General features: G+C 43.5%; 1 protein-coding gene across 1 annotated transcript in view; it reads left to right on the forward strand.

Moving 5' to 3' along the window:
• ENGASE (endo-beta-N-acetylglucosaminidase) overlaps positions 1-17,818 on the forward strand; it is a 104,809-nt gene that overhangs the window by 72,781 nt on the left and 14,210 nt on the right. The window contains exon 13 of the mRNA XM_069951560.1: positions 9,897-10,011. Within this exon, the coding sequence (XP_069807661.1) occupies positions 9,897-10,011 (115 nt within the window). The remainder of the gene's footprint in view (positions 1-9,896; positions 10,012-17,818) is intronic.

The raw sequence follows: 17,818 nt of genomic DNA on the forward strand, positions 1-17,818 counted from the left end.
AGGTTGGCTTTATACAATTGTTCTGCGTTAAAATACGCAATTGCGTATTTTTGAATGCGTTAAAATACGCAATTGCGTATTTTTGAATGCGTGAAGCTTGTTGTTAGCAAAGCATCAGTTGTTAACAACCTGTGCGAAAAACGCATGTAGCTTCACGCTTCAAAAATACGCAATTGCGTATTTTAACGCATTCAAAAATACGCAATTGCGTATTTTAACGCAGAACAATTGTATAAAGCCAACCTGCGTTTTGCCTGCTTATTTTTAAGACTGATTCACGCAGTAAATACGTCAAGTGGGTTTGTACCCATAGAATACATTTATTATGTTATGTTATTTTTACTGCACGTTGAAAAGCATGTTTTTTTCCAAAATAAATTTTTCCAATTTTTTATTATATTTTGTTTTTCACAAAAACACACAATATTGAACAAATTTTAGTCACAGAATCGCTAGCATATGTTAAAGCATCAGGAAACTATAACCGTATAAAGTGAGACAGGTCAATAAGGCCCAAACTAGCTGCAGCACAAAAGGGTTAGTACGAACTGGAGAGAATGGAACGGCTGCACATCCCATCTATGGCTGATACTAATGCCGCTTGGCCTATATTAAAAATCAACACCAGAGTGTCTGTATATGAATTGAGCAAGCCATATTGCCCCGTGTACCACCGTGCAGGTCCTCTGGTCCACACGGGTCCCTACGCTAACTCCACACCGTGTCGGTCAGCGACCGCCAACCCCGCAAAGCGTGCACATGCAGGGAAGGGAGGCCATGGAACGGCCCTGCAACAGGACCAGACCCAAAAAGCCCCACCAGAACCCGGCCAGCACCACCGGCGGGAAGGCTGCCCCCAAACGACACAAGTATGGATATGGTATTACACTTACCATTGCTTCTCTCACAGAATGGGGAAGACACCTGAGTGCTCATGGTTTTAATACCTCCTGTCTGTCCCATTCTATCTTAGATAGCTATGGTGAGTGCAATACCTTATCCAGACTTGTGCTGTTTGGGGGCAGCTTCCTCCGCCGGTGGTGCTGGCTGGGTTTTGGTGTGGCATTTTTGGGTCTGGCCCTGTGGCATGGAGGTTGCAGGGCCGTTCCATGGCCTCCCTTCCCTGACTGTGCACGCCTGCGGGGGTGGTTGTCGCTGACTGGCACAGTGTGGACTTAGTGTAGGGACCCATGTGTATCAGATACCTGCACGCGGTACATGGGGCAGTGTGGCTTGATCAATTCACATACAGAATTCTGATGTTTTTTATGCAGCCGAGAGGTATCAGCCATAGGTGTGAGGTGCAGCACTCTTTTTCTTCCCTGAACCGTACAAAAGGGTTAATATTTTCCATATAATGCAGCTATATAGGACAAATTTGCTTAAGCCGGACAACCCCTTTAATAACTACCATTTGGCTACGGTTGTTGTCCTTTTAGCATTTTCCTTTAAAAAAATAAAATATTCAGCTGATTTTTGTGAATGGCCATATGCTGTGTTCATGCATGTACACCAGGGTTGCTGCTCGTTGGCACAACCCCAAGTACATGTATGCGTAGAATGTGGCAACAGTTTAAGGGTTTGTTCACAGTGAGTAAAATCGGCAGAATTTCACAGCAGAGCTCTGTCGTGGAATTCCATCTGTATTTGGGAGGGCTTGTGTGCCTCCGTTCCTGCTGCTCAAAATCTCAATTCCTATAGAGATACTGTGGGACACTGGGGCAGGCGGTAATTACGCCGATTTTACTTAGTGTAAACATACCCTTACTCTGAGATACAGTAGAGAGGGGTATCAGGTCCTGGCAACCAACCAGCCAGCCACCTGCCCTATGGTCCTTTTACACGGAGCAGTAATTCGCCCAATCAATCGTTTAACGATTTTAAAGCAATGATTTTGTTTTTATAACTATCGGCGTTTAGACAAAGAGAAAAAATCACTTAGATGTATGAAAAAATCGTTATTGCGATCGTTTTAAGATCTCTTAAAGGACAGCTCCGGGCAAAATGTATTTTTTTTTAATATGTTATTACATAAGGAAAGTTAGACAAATTTCTAATATACACTAATTATGGGAAATGCAAATAAAGTGCTATTTTACTTAATTTAGTAGATCAGGCAGGCTTCAATTTTCCTACAGAACCGTGACGTCACGAATCAGAGCAGGGTTGGGTGTAATTCCTATGAAGCGTCCAGCAGGGGGCGCAGTGTATAGAGAAAATACATAGGAAGAATAACTATATCACAAGTGCTAGCAGCCCCATCTACGGCACATAGGTGCAGCTGCCCCCATGCCAGCAGACCCTCCCCTCCCCCCCCCCCCCAGTGAACACCCTCACGCCCTAAAGACCCCCAAACTACCCCCATCACAAGTGCCAGCAGCTCCGTCCACGCCGCGTGTGACAGTAGACCCCAGACCAGCCAACACCCCCCCCCCCCCAAAAAAAAACAAAAAAAAAAAAAAAAAACTTCCTCATCAGAAGTGCCAGCAGCCCTGTCTTATGCTTCGTGGCTGCTGGCACTTCTGATGGGGGAAGTACTGCCGCTGCTTCAGCCGCCCCCTGCGCCAAACAGGAGACCCCAGACCAGTGCCCCCCCCCTTCCCCCCCCAAGGACCCCATAGTTTACCCCAGCACATTCCTTTCCCCCGGGTGCCCCCCGATCCGTTCTGCGAGGAGGTGCATCACCTCCTGTGATGCGGCGTCTCCCTGCTCTCTCTTTTCTCCCGCTGCTTTACAGGAGAGGAGAGAGAGAGCGGGGACATGCCACATTACAGGAAAATATGCACCTCCTCTCGGTGCGGATCGCGGGGAGGGGGTGTGCTGGAGTAAGCTCTCTGGTCCAGGGTTGGGGGGCGCTGGTCTGCTGTCGCGCGCGCGTGCGGGGGGGCTGCTGGCACTTGTAATTCGGCTGCCCCTCCCCCCGCATCAGCAGACCACAGACCAGTGCCCCCCGCTCCACACAGAGAGAAGGTGCATATCCTCCTGTGATGTGGCGTGTCCCCGCTCTCTCTCTCTCGGCGCAGTGGGACGACGGGAGCAGCGGCACTACAACTGCCAGCAGCCCTGTCCTATGCACCGTGGACGGGGCTGCTGGCACTTCTGCTGGGGGAAGTTTGAGGTTTTTAAGGGGGGTGGGTGGCTGGTCTGGGGTCTACTGTCGTGGAGGGGCAGCCGCACTACAAGTGCCAGCAGCCCCATCCTATACGCCGTGGACAGGGCTGCTGGCACTTGTGATGGGGGTAGTTTGGGGGTCTTTAGGGGGTGGGGGTGTTCACTGGGGGGCTGCTGGCATGGGGGCAGCTGCACCGCAAGTGCCAGCAGCCCAATCCTATGGGTCGTGGATGGGGCTGCTAGCACTTCTGATATATTCTTCCTATGTAATTTCTCCATACATTGCGCCCCCTGCTGGATGATTCATAGGAATTACACCCAGCCCTGCTCTGATTTGTGACGTCACTGTTTTGTAGGAAAATTGAAGCCTGCCTTATCTACTAAATTGAGGGAAATGGCACTTTATGTGTATATTAGTGTATATTACAAATTTGTCCAACTTTCTTTATGTAATAACATATTAAAAAATACATTTTGCCTGAAATTCTCCTTTAAGCCCAGCTCACACATATTGTGAATCTGTGAAAGACTGTTTACACAAAGCAATCCGGAAATTTTTAAGCGAACGACCTACGATGATTTGAGAACATGTTGAAAGACTAAGATGAACGATTTCTCACTCATCGCTTAATCTTTCGCTGTGTTTACACAGGCCAATTATCGCTTAACCCTTTAAGGACAGAGCAAATTTCGATTTTTGCGTTTTCGGTTTTTCCTCCTTGTGCATAAAAGGCCATAGCACTTGCATTTTTCCACCTAGAGACCCACATGAGCCCTTATTTTTTGCGTCACTAATTGTACTTTGCAATGACAGGCTGAATTTTTCCATAAAGTACACTGCGAAACCAGAAAAAAATTTAAAGTGTGGTGAAATTGAAAAAAAAAACGCATTTTGTTTATTTGGGGGAAATGTGTTTTTACGCCATTCGCCCTGGGGTAAAACTGACTTGTTATATATGTTCCTCAAGTCGTTACGATTAAAACGATATGTAACATGTATAACTTATATTGTATCTGATGGCCTGTAAAAAATTTAAACCATTGTCAACAAATATACAACACTTAAAATCGCTCCATTCCCAGGCTTATAGCGCTTTTATCCTTTGGTCTATGGGGCTGTGCGAGGTGTCATTTTTTGCGCCATGATGTGTTCTTTCTATCGGTACCTTGATTGCGCATATTCGACTTTTTGATCGCTTTTTATTACAATTTTTCTGGATTTGATGCGACCAAAAATGCGCAATTTTGCACTTTGGGATTTTTTTGCGCTGACGCCATTTACCGTGCGAGATCAGGAATGTGATTAATTAATAGTTTGGGCGATTACGCACGCGGCGATAGCAAACATGTTTGTTTATGTATTTATTTATTTACTTTTATTTATAACCTGGGAAAAGGGGGGTGATTCAGACTTTATTAGGGGAGGGGGATTTTTACTATTAACAACACTTTTTTTTTTACTTTTACACTTATACTAGAAGCCCCCATGGGGGACTTCTAGTATAAGTGCTTTGATCTCTCATTGAGATCTCTGCAGCATAGATATGCTGCAGAGATCCATGAGATAGGCACTCGTTTACTTCCGGCTGCTGCAGCCGGAAGTAAACGAGTGCCGAGCCGGGGACGGCGCCATCTTGGAGCGGTCCCCGGCCGGCTTCATTTGCGGAGATCGCTCCTCCGGGATAACATCCCGGAGGAGCGATCTCCCCACTAGACACCAGGGATGACGCTGCGTCCGGTAATCGGATGCAGCTGTCAACTTTGACAGCTGCATCCGATTACTGTATTAGCGGGCACGGCGATCGGACCGTGCCCGCTAATACCTACGGTCCCGGGCTACACGCGGCACCCGGGACCGGCGCGGTTCAGAGCGGGGCCGCCGCGCGGCCCCGCTCTGAACTCCCTTACCGGCATCAGGGCGTAAATTTACGCCCGATGTCGTTAAGGGGTTAAATGCGATCGTTATCACGAAAATTCGAACGATAATCGCTCCGTGTAAAAGGAAAATTACCGATGATTGGCAACTAAGACGAGACCAGACAGATTTTAAAAATTGGGCTTGGTTTTTATATTAAATATGTCAGCTGCAATTTATGTTTCAATCTGCTGATTAGATTAGAATCTGTTATGGTGCGTTTACACAGACAGATTTATCTGACAGATCTTTAAAGCCAGGAACAGACTATAAACAGGGATCAGGTCATAAAGGAAAGACTGGGATCTATCCTCTTTTCAAATCCATTCCTGGCTTTGACTTTCAAAATCTGTCAGATAAATCTTTCTGTGGAAACGCACCCTTAGGCCAGGTTCAGACTATGTAACTGTGCGGCTGTATTTACGGCTGTAATTGTGCGGCGGTATTTTTGGTGGTTCATGCGTACGCTGGAAAGTATAGGATATACGGCTGCACAGTGCACACTATGTATGAATCTACGGCCCTATCGTAAACGGACCCGTAAAAAATGAACAAGACCATTGTTTGCGGCTGGAGATGCGGCCGAGGATTGACAGGCGGTCCGTACGGAGTACTTCAAAAATAGCCGGCAATGATGCCGAATGCCGATGCCTTTAATAGTTAATATATTAAATTAATAATACACATTCTCTTTGTAATAAAGTCCCTTTCGTTAATCAATAATTTAATTCCAACGAATCCATCATTTTGCAATTAAATATACTGTTAAAATAAATAGATATATAAATAAATGTATATTTATATATATATATATATTTTGACAGTATATTTAATTGCACAATGATGGATTCGTTAGAATTAAATTATTGACCAACGAAACTGAATTTATTTCAACGAAATTGTGTTTTATTAATTAAATATTAATTCGTACAGGAAGCTCCATAAGCCGTTAATTCATATGCCGGCAATAGAGCTTTCTGTACTAATTATCACTTTACTTTAATGAAAACATCAAATGTTTCTTCTAATTATGTTTATCACAATAGCATTATTAGAAGAAACATTTAGAATTATATGTGCGCTCAGCTGATTGGCTGATCGGCTCAGCGCACATATAATGAGCCGGTCCGCAGCACAGTGACTTCATTGTGCTGCGGACCAGCAAAGAGGACACATCGGGGTGAGTATAGAGCTCTCCCCACCCCCTCCCCAGCACTGCACCCCTCCCAGCAAGGAAGGGGGGGTCAGTTAACCCCTTCCTTGCTGGGATGGGTGCAGTCTGACATCAGTCTGGCCCCCAAGGGGTTAAGGGGGATGCAATACATCCTCCCTTAACCCCTTGGGGGCCAGACTGTAAGCAGCGATCTGTAAAGATGCTGCATACTGTAAGGTGCACAACACCGCTCACAATGATGGGTGTTGTGCTCCTGTTTGTGTGTTTTTTTGTGTGTTTCTCCCTTTTTGTTTTTCAGATATCGGTATCCTGGGGATTACATCGGATTCCGTGGACTACGTCGATGACCAGCGTTTTTTTAATGTTTTTTTTTTTAAATAAAATGGTCAATGAGGGGTGTGGGGGTGTTTTTATTTGAATAAAATTTTTTTTTTACTTGTCTTGTCTTTATTTCTTTACTTTATAGACTTAGTAGTGGAAGCCGTCTAATAGACGGAATCCATTACTAAGTTGGGGCCTAGTGTTAGCCGGTATAAAATGGCTAACACTAACCCCCTATTATTACCCCAGTACCCAATGCCACCAGGGGTACTGGGAAGAGCCGGGTGCCAGTGGTCCCGGAGCGTCAAAATTGGCGCTCCTGGACCGGGCGGCAGCAGGCTGGTAAGATTTAGGCTGGGGAGGGCCTAAAACAATGGCTCTTCCCACCCTGGTGTTACCAGGCTGCTGTCGTTTGGTTTTTAACCCGGCTGGTTATAAAAATAGGGGGAACCCTATGCGGTTTTTTTTTTTAAATAAATAAATAATTTAAAAAAAATGCATAGGGTTCCCCCTATTTTTATAACCAGCCGGGTTAAAAACCAAACAACAGCAGCCTGGTAACACCAGGGTGGGAAGAGCCATTGTTTTAGGCCCTCCCCAGCCTAAATCTTACCAGCCTGCTGCCGCCCGGTCCAGGAGCGCCAATTTTGACGCTCCGGGACCACTGGCACCCGGCTCTTCCCAGTACCCCTGGTGGCATTGGGTACTGGGGTAATAATGGGGGGTTAGTGTTAGGCATTTTATACCGGCTAACACTAGGCCCCGACTTAGTAATGGATTCCGTCTATTAGACGGCTTCCACTACTAAGTCTATAAAGTAAAGAAATAAAGACAAGACACAAGTAAAAAAAAAATTTATTCAAATAAAAACACCCCCACACCCCTCATTGACCATTTTATTAAAAAAAAACATTAAAAAAATGCTGGTCATCGACGTAGTCCACGGAATCCGACGTAATCCCCAGGATACCGATATCTGAAAAACAAAAAGGGAGAAACACACAAAAAACACACAAACAGGAGCACAACACCCATCATTGTGAGCGGTGTTGTGCTCCTTACAGTATGCAGCATCTTTACAGATCGCTGCTTACAGTCTGGCCCCCAAGGGGTTAAGGGAGGATGTATTGCATCCCCCTTAACCCCTTGGGGGCCAGACTGATGTCAGACTGCACCCATCCCAGCAAGGAAGGGGTTAACTGACCCCCCCTTCCTTGCTGGGAGGGGTGCAGTGCTGGGGAGGGGGTGGGGAGAGCTGTATACTCACCCCGATGTTGCCTCTTTGCTGGTCCGCAGCACAATGAAGTCACTGTGCTGCGGACCGGCTCATTATATGTGCGCTGAGCCGATCAGCCAATCAGCTGAGCGCACATATAATTCTAAATGTTTCTTCTAATAATGCTATTGTGATAATATAATTAGAAGAAACATTTGATGTTTTCATTAAAGTAAAGTGATAATTAGTACAGAAAGCTCTATTGCCGGCATATGAATTAACGCCTTATGGAGCTTCCTGTACTAAATATTTAATTAATAAAACACAATTTCGTTGAAATAAATTCAGTTGCGTTGGTCAATAATTTAATTCTAACGAATCCATCATTGTGCAATTAAATATACTGTCAAAAAATAAATATATATATAAATATACATTTATTTATATATCTATTTATTTTAACAGTATATTTAATTGCAAAATAATGGATTCGTTAGAATTAAATTATTGACCAACGAAAGGCACTTTATTACAACGAAAATGTGTTTGATTATTTTAATAGATTAACCATGAGAGACATCGGAAAATTGCAGAGGATCGCAAACCCCGGTAATAGCAATTCATGTAAACTGTGTTCCCTGCTTTCCCAGATGCATCCAGAGATGTTTGCATCACTTTCTTAAGATTTTATTTGTTATTTTTAGTTCAACCAGATTTCAAAGTAAATGACCGTATGTTTTGAGCCGCATGTCTATTTTTTCCCACGGCCGGAGTTTCATCCGCACATTTACAGCCGCATAAAAAATACAGCCGCACAGTTACATAGTGTGAACCTAGCCTTAAGCTGCGTTTACACGGAACGATTATCGTGCGAATTTGCGCGATAACTGTCGAATTTGAACGATAATCGTGCGTTTAAACGCTGCGAACGGTTGATAAATCGTTCATTTTCATCTTTGAACAAGTTCTCAAATTGTCGTTGACCTTTCGCAAAAAATTTGCAGATCGTTCCGTGTAAACAGTCGTTCATCAATTTGACCAATGTGTAAGCAATCGCAAAACGAATTTTCCGTACGATATGTCGTACCGTCTAAACGCTGATCGTTATGAAAAAAAAACGTTACTCCGACATCGTTAATCGTACGATCGGGCGAAATATCGTTCCGTGTAAACCCAGCATTAGGGTCCATTTACACAGAAAGATTATCTGACAGATTATCTGCCAAAGATTTGAAGCCAAAGCCAGAAACAGACTATAAACAGGGAACAGGTCATAAAGGAAAGCCTGAGATTTTTCCTCTTTTCAAATCCATTCCTGGCTTTGGCTACAAATCTTTGGCAGATAATTTGTCAGATAATCTTTTTGTGTAAATGGACCCTTAGGAGTCCCTAGCAGGTTCAGTTATGAGATGTTACAGCTTGCTGTTTTTCAGGAAAATCTCTCTGACTTATTATACCATGGAATAGCATATTTTCATATATAATGGAAGGAAATATAGGTACCACGTGTCTCCTTGACCTAACTGCTATGTTACCAATGTCAGTAGTTTGGAATGTGTGTTACAGCTGACAGCTTAAAGTGTAACTATTTTTTTTTTTTTTAATCACTAAAGTGTTTTTTTTTTTTTTTTTTTTAAACTTCTGACATATGTCATTGGCAGGGGTCCGGGTGCTGAGACCGCTGCCAATCGCTAGAACGAAGCAGCGTGCACTCTGCCCCTTCTTCTCTGCTATAAACTTGTAAAACGAGCAATTTATGGAATTGCCGGAAGTTCCATAGGCTCCCTTTATAATTCCATAGACCGCTTGAATTAGCAGTTACTGCAGAGATAAGGGCCAGAGCGTGTGCTGCTTTTTGCGCACGTCTGCCTTTGCGTTCTTGCGATGAGCAGGGGTCTCAACACCGAGACCCTGTTCGATGCAAACTCCTGACATGTTGCTATGACACGTCAAATGTTTTTTTTTTTAAATGGTAATTACACTTTAAAAAGTGGCTGCAGTGTTAAGGGATTAAATGATATTTTTTTAACACATATCCTCTAGGAAGAATGTACTATGAAAAGAAATTACTGTGATTCAACCAATGTTACGGCTGTCTCTGAATTATTTTAGGCAGCCAATAAGACAGCTTGTTCACTGATGCCATTGTTTAATTCTAGGCATTATGAGGTGCAGCTTAGTGGATGTTTGCTGACCAGTTTATCGGTACATTTTTCAAAAACAAAGCACAGTGAAGAAGATGAGAGCTTTGTGTGCCGCCTTGGAGAAATAAGGGTATGTAGTCTTATTTCCTCAAACCATTATGCCTTTTCCTTTGTTTTCCTTGGATGGATTTTCAGAAATCAGTTTAGTCCCAGCTGTGCCTAGGGTCCAGAAAAGGATTGAATAGTAACAGAAGAGCACAGCACAGAGTTTAATGCCTAAGGTGGTATTACACGGTATAATACCTGTAAATGAGCAGCGATCTGCTAGATCATCGCTCGTTTACTGGACCTATTACGCGGCCCGATAATCGTTAAACAAGGGCTGCAGGGACATCGTTACCAATGTCCTTGCAGCCCTTGCTTAACTATATACATTACCTATCCACGTTCCAGGGCTGCTGCTGCGGTCTTCTTCTCCACGGGTCCCGCGCGCTCTAACTTCAGAGTGGCCTGTCAGCTGACAGGCCGCTCAGCCAATCACAGGCCGGTACCGCCGCAGCCTGTGATTGGCCGGGCGGCCTGTCAGCTGACAGGCCGCTCTGAAGCTAGAGCGTGCAGGACCCGGGGAGAAGAAGACTGCAGCAGCAGCCCTGGAACGTGGATAGGTAATGTATATCGTCAGCCGCCGGCCGTGCACCGCTATTACACGTAGCGGTGCGCGGTCGGCGCCAACGAAAATAGGTCCAAACCTATATCAACGATCAGCTGATGATTGTTGTCATTGGCTGATCGTTGTATTTATTACATGGAGTGATAATTCTGAAAATAAATATCTATAGTACAAGCGATTTTTAAGAAACTCTGTAAGGGTAGCTTCAGACGTACCGTATCGCAGCTGATTTTCTGCTGATTTGACTAAATGAATGAACACTGCATTAAATCAGCACTGTAAGATCTGCTGCGGATCCGCAGCAGATCCACAGCGGATTTTACAGTGTGGATTTAATGCTGTGTTCATTCCTTAATTCAAATCTTTTTTTTTTTTTTTTTTAATTATAGAATTTTTATTTTTCTTTTGCTTCCATAAAAAATAGAACAACAATATACATCTCAGTAACATCATGTATATAAATATTAGACTTCAACCCCCCCCCCCCCCACCCATTCCCTCCCCCCCTGCCATGGAGTGAGAAAAAAAAAAAAAAAAAAAATAATTATTAAATGATTAGCCATCATGAGTATACATCACATATGCCCTACTCATATTATTCCCTCACTAATAAAAGGGCTCAAACCGTTTAATACACCTCTCCCACATCTCTTTACTAAGGGGAACAGAACAAATCCAGTTACGAGAAATAACCAACCGGGCGAGGAATAGTAATCTCAAGATCTTTCTACGTACCTTTTTACCTGTTTTCAATCCTGTATCATCCCCTAATATAGCCAAAGCAGGACTATAGGGAATATCTATCTTTACTATTTTCTTAATCTCTTCATATACCTCCCTCCAGAACTTCTGAATTTCCCTACACGACCATATCATGTGAATAAAATCTGCCTCCGGAAACTCACATCTAGGACAATTACTATCCGACCATTTCTTTATTTTCTTTAATAATACTGGTGTAAAATAAATCCTATGTATTATGTTAAATTGTACCAGTCTGTGATTACCGGATTTAGATACTAAATTGACTCCAGAGAATATTCTGAGCCATTGATTATCTGTTAGCTTCCCAACCTCTTCCTCCCATTTCCCCCTGCTTCTTATTTCTATCCTCTCTCTACCCTTCAGTTGACCATATATATATGCTACCACCTTTTTCTCAATATTTTGTCTCATAATGCGATCAACTAAAAAATCACAATCAAAGAGCCCGTTCTTCAATATATTTAGCTTTTTTAACGCCGTCCCTAAACGGAAATAATCAAACCACAAACTCTCAGGCAGATCACATTCACCTTTTATAACCTCCCATTCTTTTACCTTTCCTCTATAGAAGACCTCCCCCATTTTTCTAATGCCTCTGTTATCTAAACTTCTTATCACTCCCAACTTCCTCAGTTCCTCAAACCTAGTATTCCCCCAAATTGGAGTGAACTCAAACACCGACTTCAATCCCAGCACCTTTTTCATGGTCTCCCATGTTTTCCCTAGGGCTTGAATCATAGGCCAATCCTTTTTTCCCCCTACTTTCCAATATCCCCCCTCTAGGAACTCAAACACCATATCCGACCTCTGTCCCATCTCTTCCCCAACTATCTTATAAAAATTAGTTTGTGTTCTATTTACCAACCAATACAACTGTGAGGCTAAAAAATATAACTTTAGATCTGGGAAAGCAAGACCCCCCATATTTTTGGGTTGACATAATACCTCTAATTTTAATCGGGCCCTCTTTCTACCCCATATCAAAGAATTGATCATAATTCTAATCCTTCTAAGGTGCTTTTCTGGGATCCAAATCGGTGCCGAGCCAAACACATACAGGAATTTGGGAAGACATATTGTTCTAAACAATGTCATACGATCCATTCTAGAGATACACAACCTCTGCCATATCTTACATTTCCTCTCCACCTCCTCCATTACCACCTCTAAGTTTAATCGATTATATTCTCTAATATTCCTAGAAATTGCTATTCCCAAATAGTTGAATTTTGCCCCTTCCTCTAACACCTTCAACTGGGGAAAAGAGAAGTGCTGATTAACTCCCAAGGGCATAAGTATAGTCTTTGCCCAGTTTATTTTTAGGCCTGAGAATTTCCCTATCTTCCCAACCAACTCTATAATTTTTGGAACAGCAATAATTGGGTCCTTCAAGAAAAATAAAACATCATCTGCATAAAGGGACACCCTGTCCCCTCCCCCGCCCGCCCCAAACCCCTCAATATCACTATCCACTCTCACTAGATGAGCTAAGGGTTCAATACTAAGGGCGAAAAGGAGAGGGGAGAGGGGGCACCCCTGTCTAGTACCACGTGACAAAGAAAAAAAACCCGATACCATCTCATTAACTACCACCGCCGCCCTGGGATTTCTATACAATAACTTAACCCATGAAACAAAACGTGGACCGAACCCATAACTATCCAGTACTCCCCACATATAGTCCCACTCCACCCTGTCAAACGCCTTAGTGGCGTCTAACGACAGGATGGAGTGGGACCCAGGCTCTCCCACCAACTGAACATTTTCAAACAACCTTCTAATATTGAACTTGGCCATACGGCCCGGTATAAATCCACATTGATCTCCATGAACCAGGTCACCCACCACTCTTTGCAGCCTACTTGCCAGGACTTTCGCCAATATTTTGGCATCCACATTCATCAGTGAAATAGGCCTGTACGCCTCTATATCTAATTCCTCTTTGCCTGGTTTCAATATCAGAGTGATGAGTGCTTCTTCCATGGATCTAGGCAAAGACCCCTCTGCCATTGAAACCTTTATAACCTCCAAAAGAATAGGGAGAAGACACTCACGATGTTTTATGTAGAGCTCATATGGGAGGCCATCCAAACCAGGTGCTGAACTCTTCGGGGACTGATCCAACGCCCTTGAGAGCTCATCCAGCGTAACATCTGCTTCTAGCTCCTCTCTCTGGTCATCTGTCAATCTGGGAAGATCCAAACTATTCAAGAAACTTGCTAGATCCCATGAAGATTGTTCATATTCAGACGTATAAATTCCCTCATAGTAACCCATAAACTGATTCAATATCTCACTCTTTTGATTAATTATAGTTCCTTGCGGAGATCTTATCGCCTGTATATCCCTCTTATCTTTCTGCGTTTTAACTATAGCCATTAACCCTTTATTTGGTGACCCAGACCCCAAATATTTCTTTTTATCCACGAATGCTATCTGATTTTCGGCCTTTTCCAACAAAAATTGGTTAAGTTCTTGCTGAGCCACATCCAACTTCTCTCTATTACTACCAGAGCTGTCTATTACATATTCCTCCTCCTTTTCGCGCACACTACCCCTCAACACCCCCTCTCTCTCCCTAAATTTTTTCTTTAAATTACAAATTGCCCCGTAATATTTCCCCCTTATAACTGCCTTCAGTGTATCCCATACTACTTGATGTGACGCCGTGCTTACATTAATGTCCCAAATATCTCTTATCTCACCCTCCATTTGATCTAACCTCTCAAGTAAATTTAACCAATGTGCGTTTATTCTTATACTTCGTGTAACCATACTTTTCCCTGTGTCTATTTCAATCATAATAGGTGCGTGATCTGACAAGCTTCTCACTAAGTGTTTAATACTCATAATTCTTTGTACCAAATCCCCACTCACTAACCCCATATCTATCCTTGACATAACATTATTCGTTTTATTCCAGCAAGTGAACTCTTTTTTATAAGGATTCCTTTCCCTCCAGACATCCCGCAGCCCATGCTCTCTCACAGCATCGGCCAACTTGGATCTCATGGGGGGAAGACCTCCTTTGTGAACCCTAATCCTATCTAAATCCTCATCCATCACTCCATTAAAATCTCCGATCACAATGACCGGACAACCCACATAATTCTTAGTGAATAAAAAAAGATCTACCAATACCTGAATGCCAAAAGGAGGAGGAATATACACCGCAGCCAAAATGCATTCTAATTGATTTATCACACAATGTAAGAAGACGTAACGCCCTTCCCTATCCCTCTTTTGATTCAACAACCTCCAACCTATCTTTTTATGCACCAGGATAGCAACCCCTCTGGAGTACCCCGAGAAGTGAGAATAGTATTTTTCCGACCACCACAACCTACTCAATTTATACTCTGTTTCCTTAGTCAAATGTGTCTCATTAAGACAAACTATAGCCGGTAGGACATTCCTCAAATAGCTCATTACAGCTACACGCTTTCTTCTATCTCCCAATCCCCTGGTATTCCAGGCTATAATCTTAGTTCCCATTCAGTAAGACAGGGAGAGAGAGATATAGAAGAGAGAGAAGATAAAAGAGAGAAAAGAAAAAGAGAAAAGAAAAAAAAAAAAAAAAAAAAAAAAAACACACCAAAAAAAAAAAAAAAAAAAAAAAAACAAAAAAAAAAACCAAAAAAAAAAAAAACAAAAAAAACAAAATAAAAAAAAAAAACCCACTCCATGGCAACCCACCCCCCTTTCAAGTTGACTCGCGTACATAACCCGAGTCCCTTAACATGAGTATAACCCGTAAGTACCTCCCGATCTTTACACTATATATTCATACACCTTTTTCATCAAGCCATGCAGTGGCCTCAGCAGCTGAACTAAAAAACCACACCTTCTCCTGATATACTACCCTAAGCTTTGCCGGAAATATCAGAGAGTATTGGATCTTCTTTAGCCGCAGTCTCTTCTTAATATTTATAAACTCTGCTCTTTTTTTTTTGTGTTTCATGCGCATAATCTGGGAATAAAAACACCTTGTTGTTATTCAATTTAATCTCTCCTCTATCCCTAGCTTTCCTCAGGACTAACTCTCTATCCTGATAGGAGAGAAACTTCACTAGCATGGGCCGCGGTAGTCCCCCTGGTGGGGGGGGTTTAGCAGGGATCCTATGTGCCCTTTCCAATCTTATCTGAACAGTATCATCTTCATTCCCTACCACCGACCCCAACCATTTCTGCATAAAGTCCACAGTTCCCTTTCCTTCAGCTCCCTCTGGTAACCCTATTATCCTCAAGTTATTCCGTCTGGAGTAATCCTCCAGATCCACCATCCTTCTTTTCAAGCGATCATTCTCCTCTACCAGTTTTTTAACAACCCCCTGAACTTTTACCATATCATCCTCTAGAACACTTATCCTCCCCTCTGCTTCTACAAACCTCTCCCTAACTTTGTTTAAATCCTCTCTAAGCAGACCAATATCCGTACCAATTGCTCCCACTTGCTGCGCCAGGGTAGAAATAGAAACGTCACATTTACCAATTGCTGACAGTACTTCCGCCAACCAAGCAGGTGCCTTTTCTCCCCCAACATTACCCTCTCCCTCTTTGTCAAACAGGGGATCTATCCCCCCTCTCTCCATCCCTTTCACTTTACCCATTGTGGGGGAGTTAAACAATTTATCAATTTTCCCAGAACTTTTCCTTGCATCCTGCTTGGGGCTCCCTCCTTTCAAACTTTTCTTTGTCGCCATTTCCCCTCCCCCTCTGTGCTAACTAGCACCAGATGGGGATGGAAAAGGTTGTAAATATTAGGGGCTCAAAGAGCAGTTGTACACTCCTCACCCCGGGCTGCAGCCCACAAAACTATACCCCTTACAGGAGTGTAAAACCAGGAGGATTAACTTGCCAAAAAAAAAAAAAAAAAAAAACACCACCAACCTAAAAAAAAAAAAAAAAAAAAAAATTCAATTCATTCAACTGTGAGGTCTAAATTGCACATAAATATCTTCACTACTGCAATAAGTCCGCAAATATGGTTTCATCAACAGGGATAGATGTTAGATATTTCCTCCACAGCTTAGAACAGAGCCCCAGGGCACTCAGTTTACCGGGCTATTGTACACCCTGTCCAGCCAACAGTTCAAAGTTATTAATATTATTAAACCTCAGGGTGCGCAACTAGAGATCTGACATCAAGCTATTAATTTAGCCGTACCGCATCAATAAATCAGTCCACTAAGCCAAATCCTGCACTGGGGAATCCACCTAAAAAGGAAAAAAGTTAGTTCATCAATAGGGATGTTAGTCTTGCCAGGAATAGTTCATCCACTTATTCGGCAGCCCAGAGGTTCACTATCTGTACACCAGCCACAATGACTACTGCATATGCCGGCTTTAAGGTATTTCTCTCTACATACACCAGCGAGCACCTCCACATTTAGTACCCTCTATTTGTTAATATCGAGATCCACTTGCAGGAGCCAGCAATAGCCTCTCTTTGATTAGTGTGTTAGTTCAACATCCAACAGTCACACACAGTGGCCAGTGTTAATGCCGACTTCAAGGAGCAGCCCTTTACAATGTCAACCTTTATCTTACAGGGCAGCTCTCCTTCAGCACAGCAAGCAAAGAACCAATTTCATTGGGGAAGTTTTACCATCCGCCGATACACTGCTCTCTCACTGCAGCCCGGCGTTCAGCTACACAGCCGCTTATCTGAGACATGCTGCCACCATGCCCCAGCGTTACTTTCCTCTTCCCCACCTGTATCAAATCAGTCCACCGAACCAAATCCTGCACTGGGGAATCCACCTGAAGAGGAAGAAAGTTAGTTCAATAATAGGGATGTTAGTCTTGCCAGGAATAGTTCATCCACTTATTCAGCAGCCCAAAGGTTCACTATCTGTACACCAGCCACAATGACTACTGCATATGCCGGCTTTAAGGTAATTCTCTCGACATACACCAGCGAGCACCTCCACATTTAGTACTCTCTATTTGATAATATCGAGATCCACTTGCAGGAGCCAGCAATAGCCTCTCTTTGATTAGTGTGTTAGTTCACCATCCAACAGTCACACACAGTGGCCAGTGTTAATGCCGATTTCAAAGAGCAGCTCTTTACAGTGTCAACCTTTAGCTTACAGGACAGCTCTCCTCCAGCACAGCAAGCAAAGAACCAGTTTCATTGGGGAAGTTTTACCATCCGCCGATACACTGCTCTCTCACTGCAGCCCGGCGTTCAGCTACACAGCCACTTATCTGAGACATGCTGCCACCATGCCCCAGCGTTAATTTCCTCTTCCCCACCTGTATCACCGGCTTCTGGAGACCCGCAGAACACACTGCCACCGTGCCCCTCTCCAGCCTCCGCACAGCCCCCGTACTCAGGTCTGACACTTATTCCAGCCCGGATTCTCAAGGGCTTCTCACTTCTATGCCACTGTCCTAGCGGACAAGCCCATACGCTCTCCGTCACCGAGCTCCACACCCATCCACGCACCGCCGCGGCTTGAAGCCTGCTCTCACCCGGCCCCACTACCGTCAGCTT

Source organism: Dendropsophus ebraccatus, chromosome 14 (assembly GCF_027789765.1).
Source record: "Dendropsophus ebraccatus isolate aDenEbr1 chromosome 14, aDenEbr1.pat, whole genome shotgun sequence".
NCBI classification, from domain to species: Eukaryota; Metazoa; Chordata; class Amphibia; order Anura; family Hylidae; genus Dendropsophus; species Dendropsophus ebraccatus.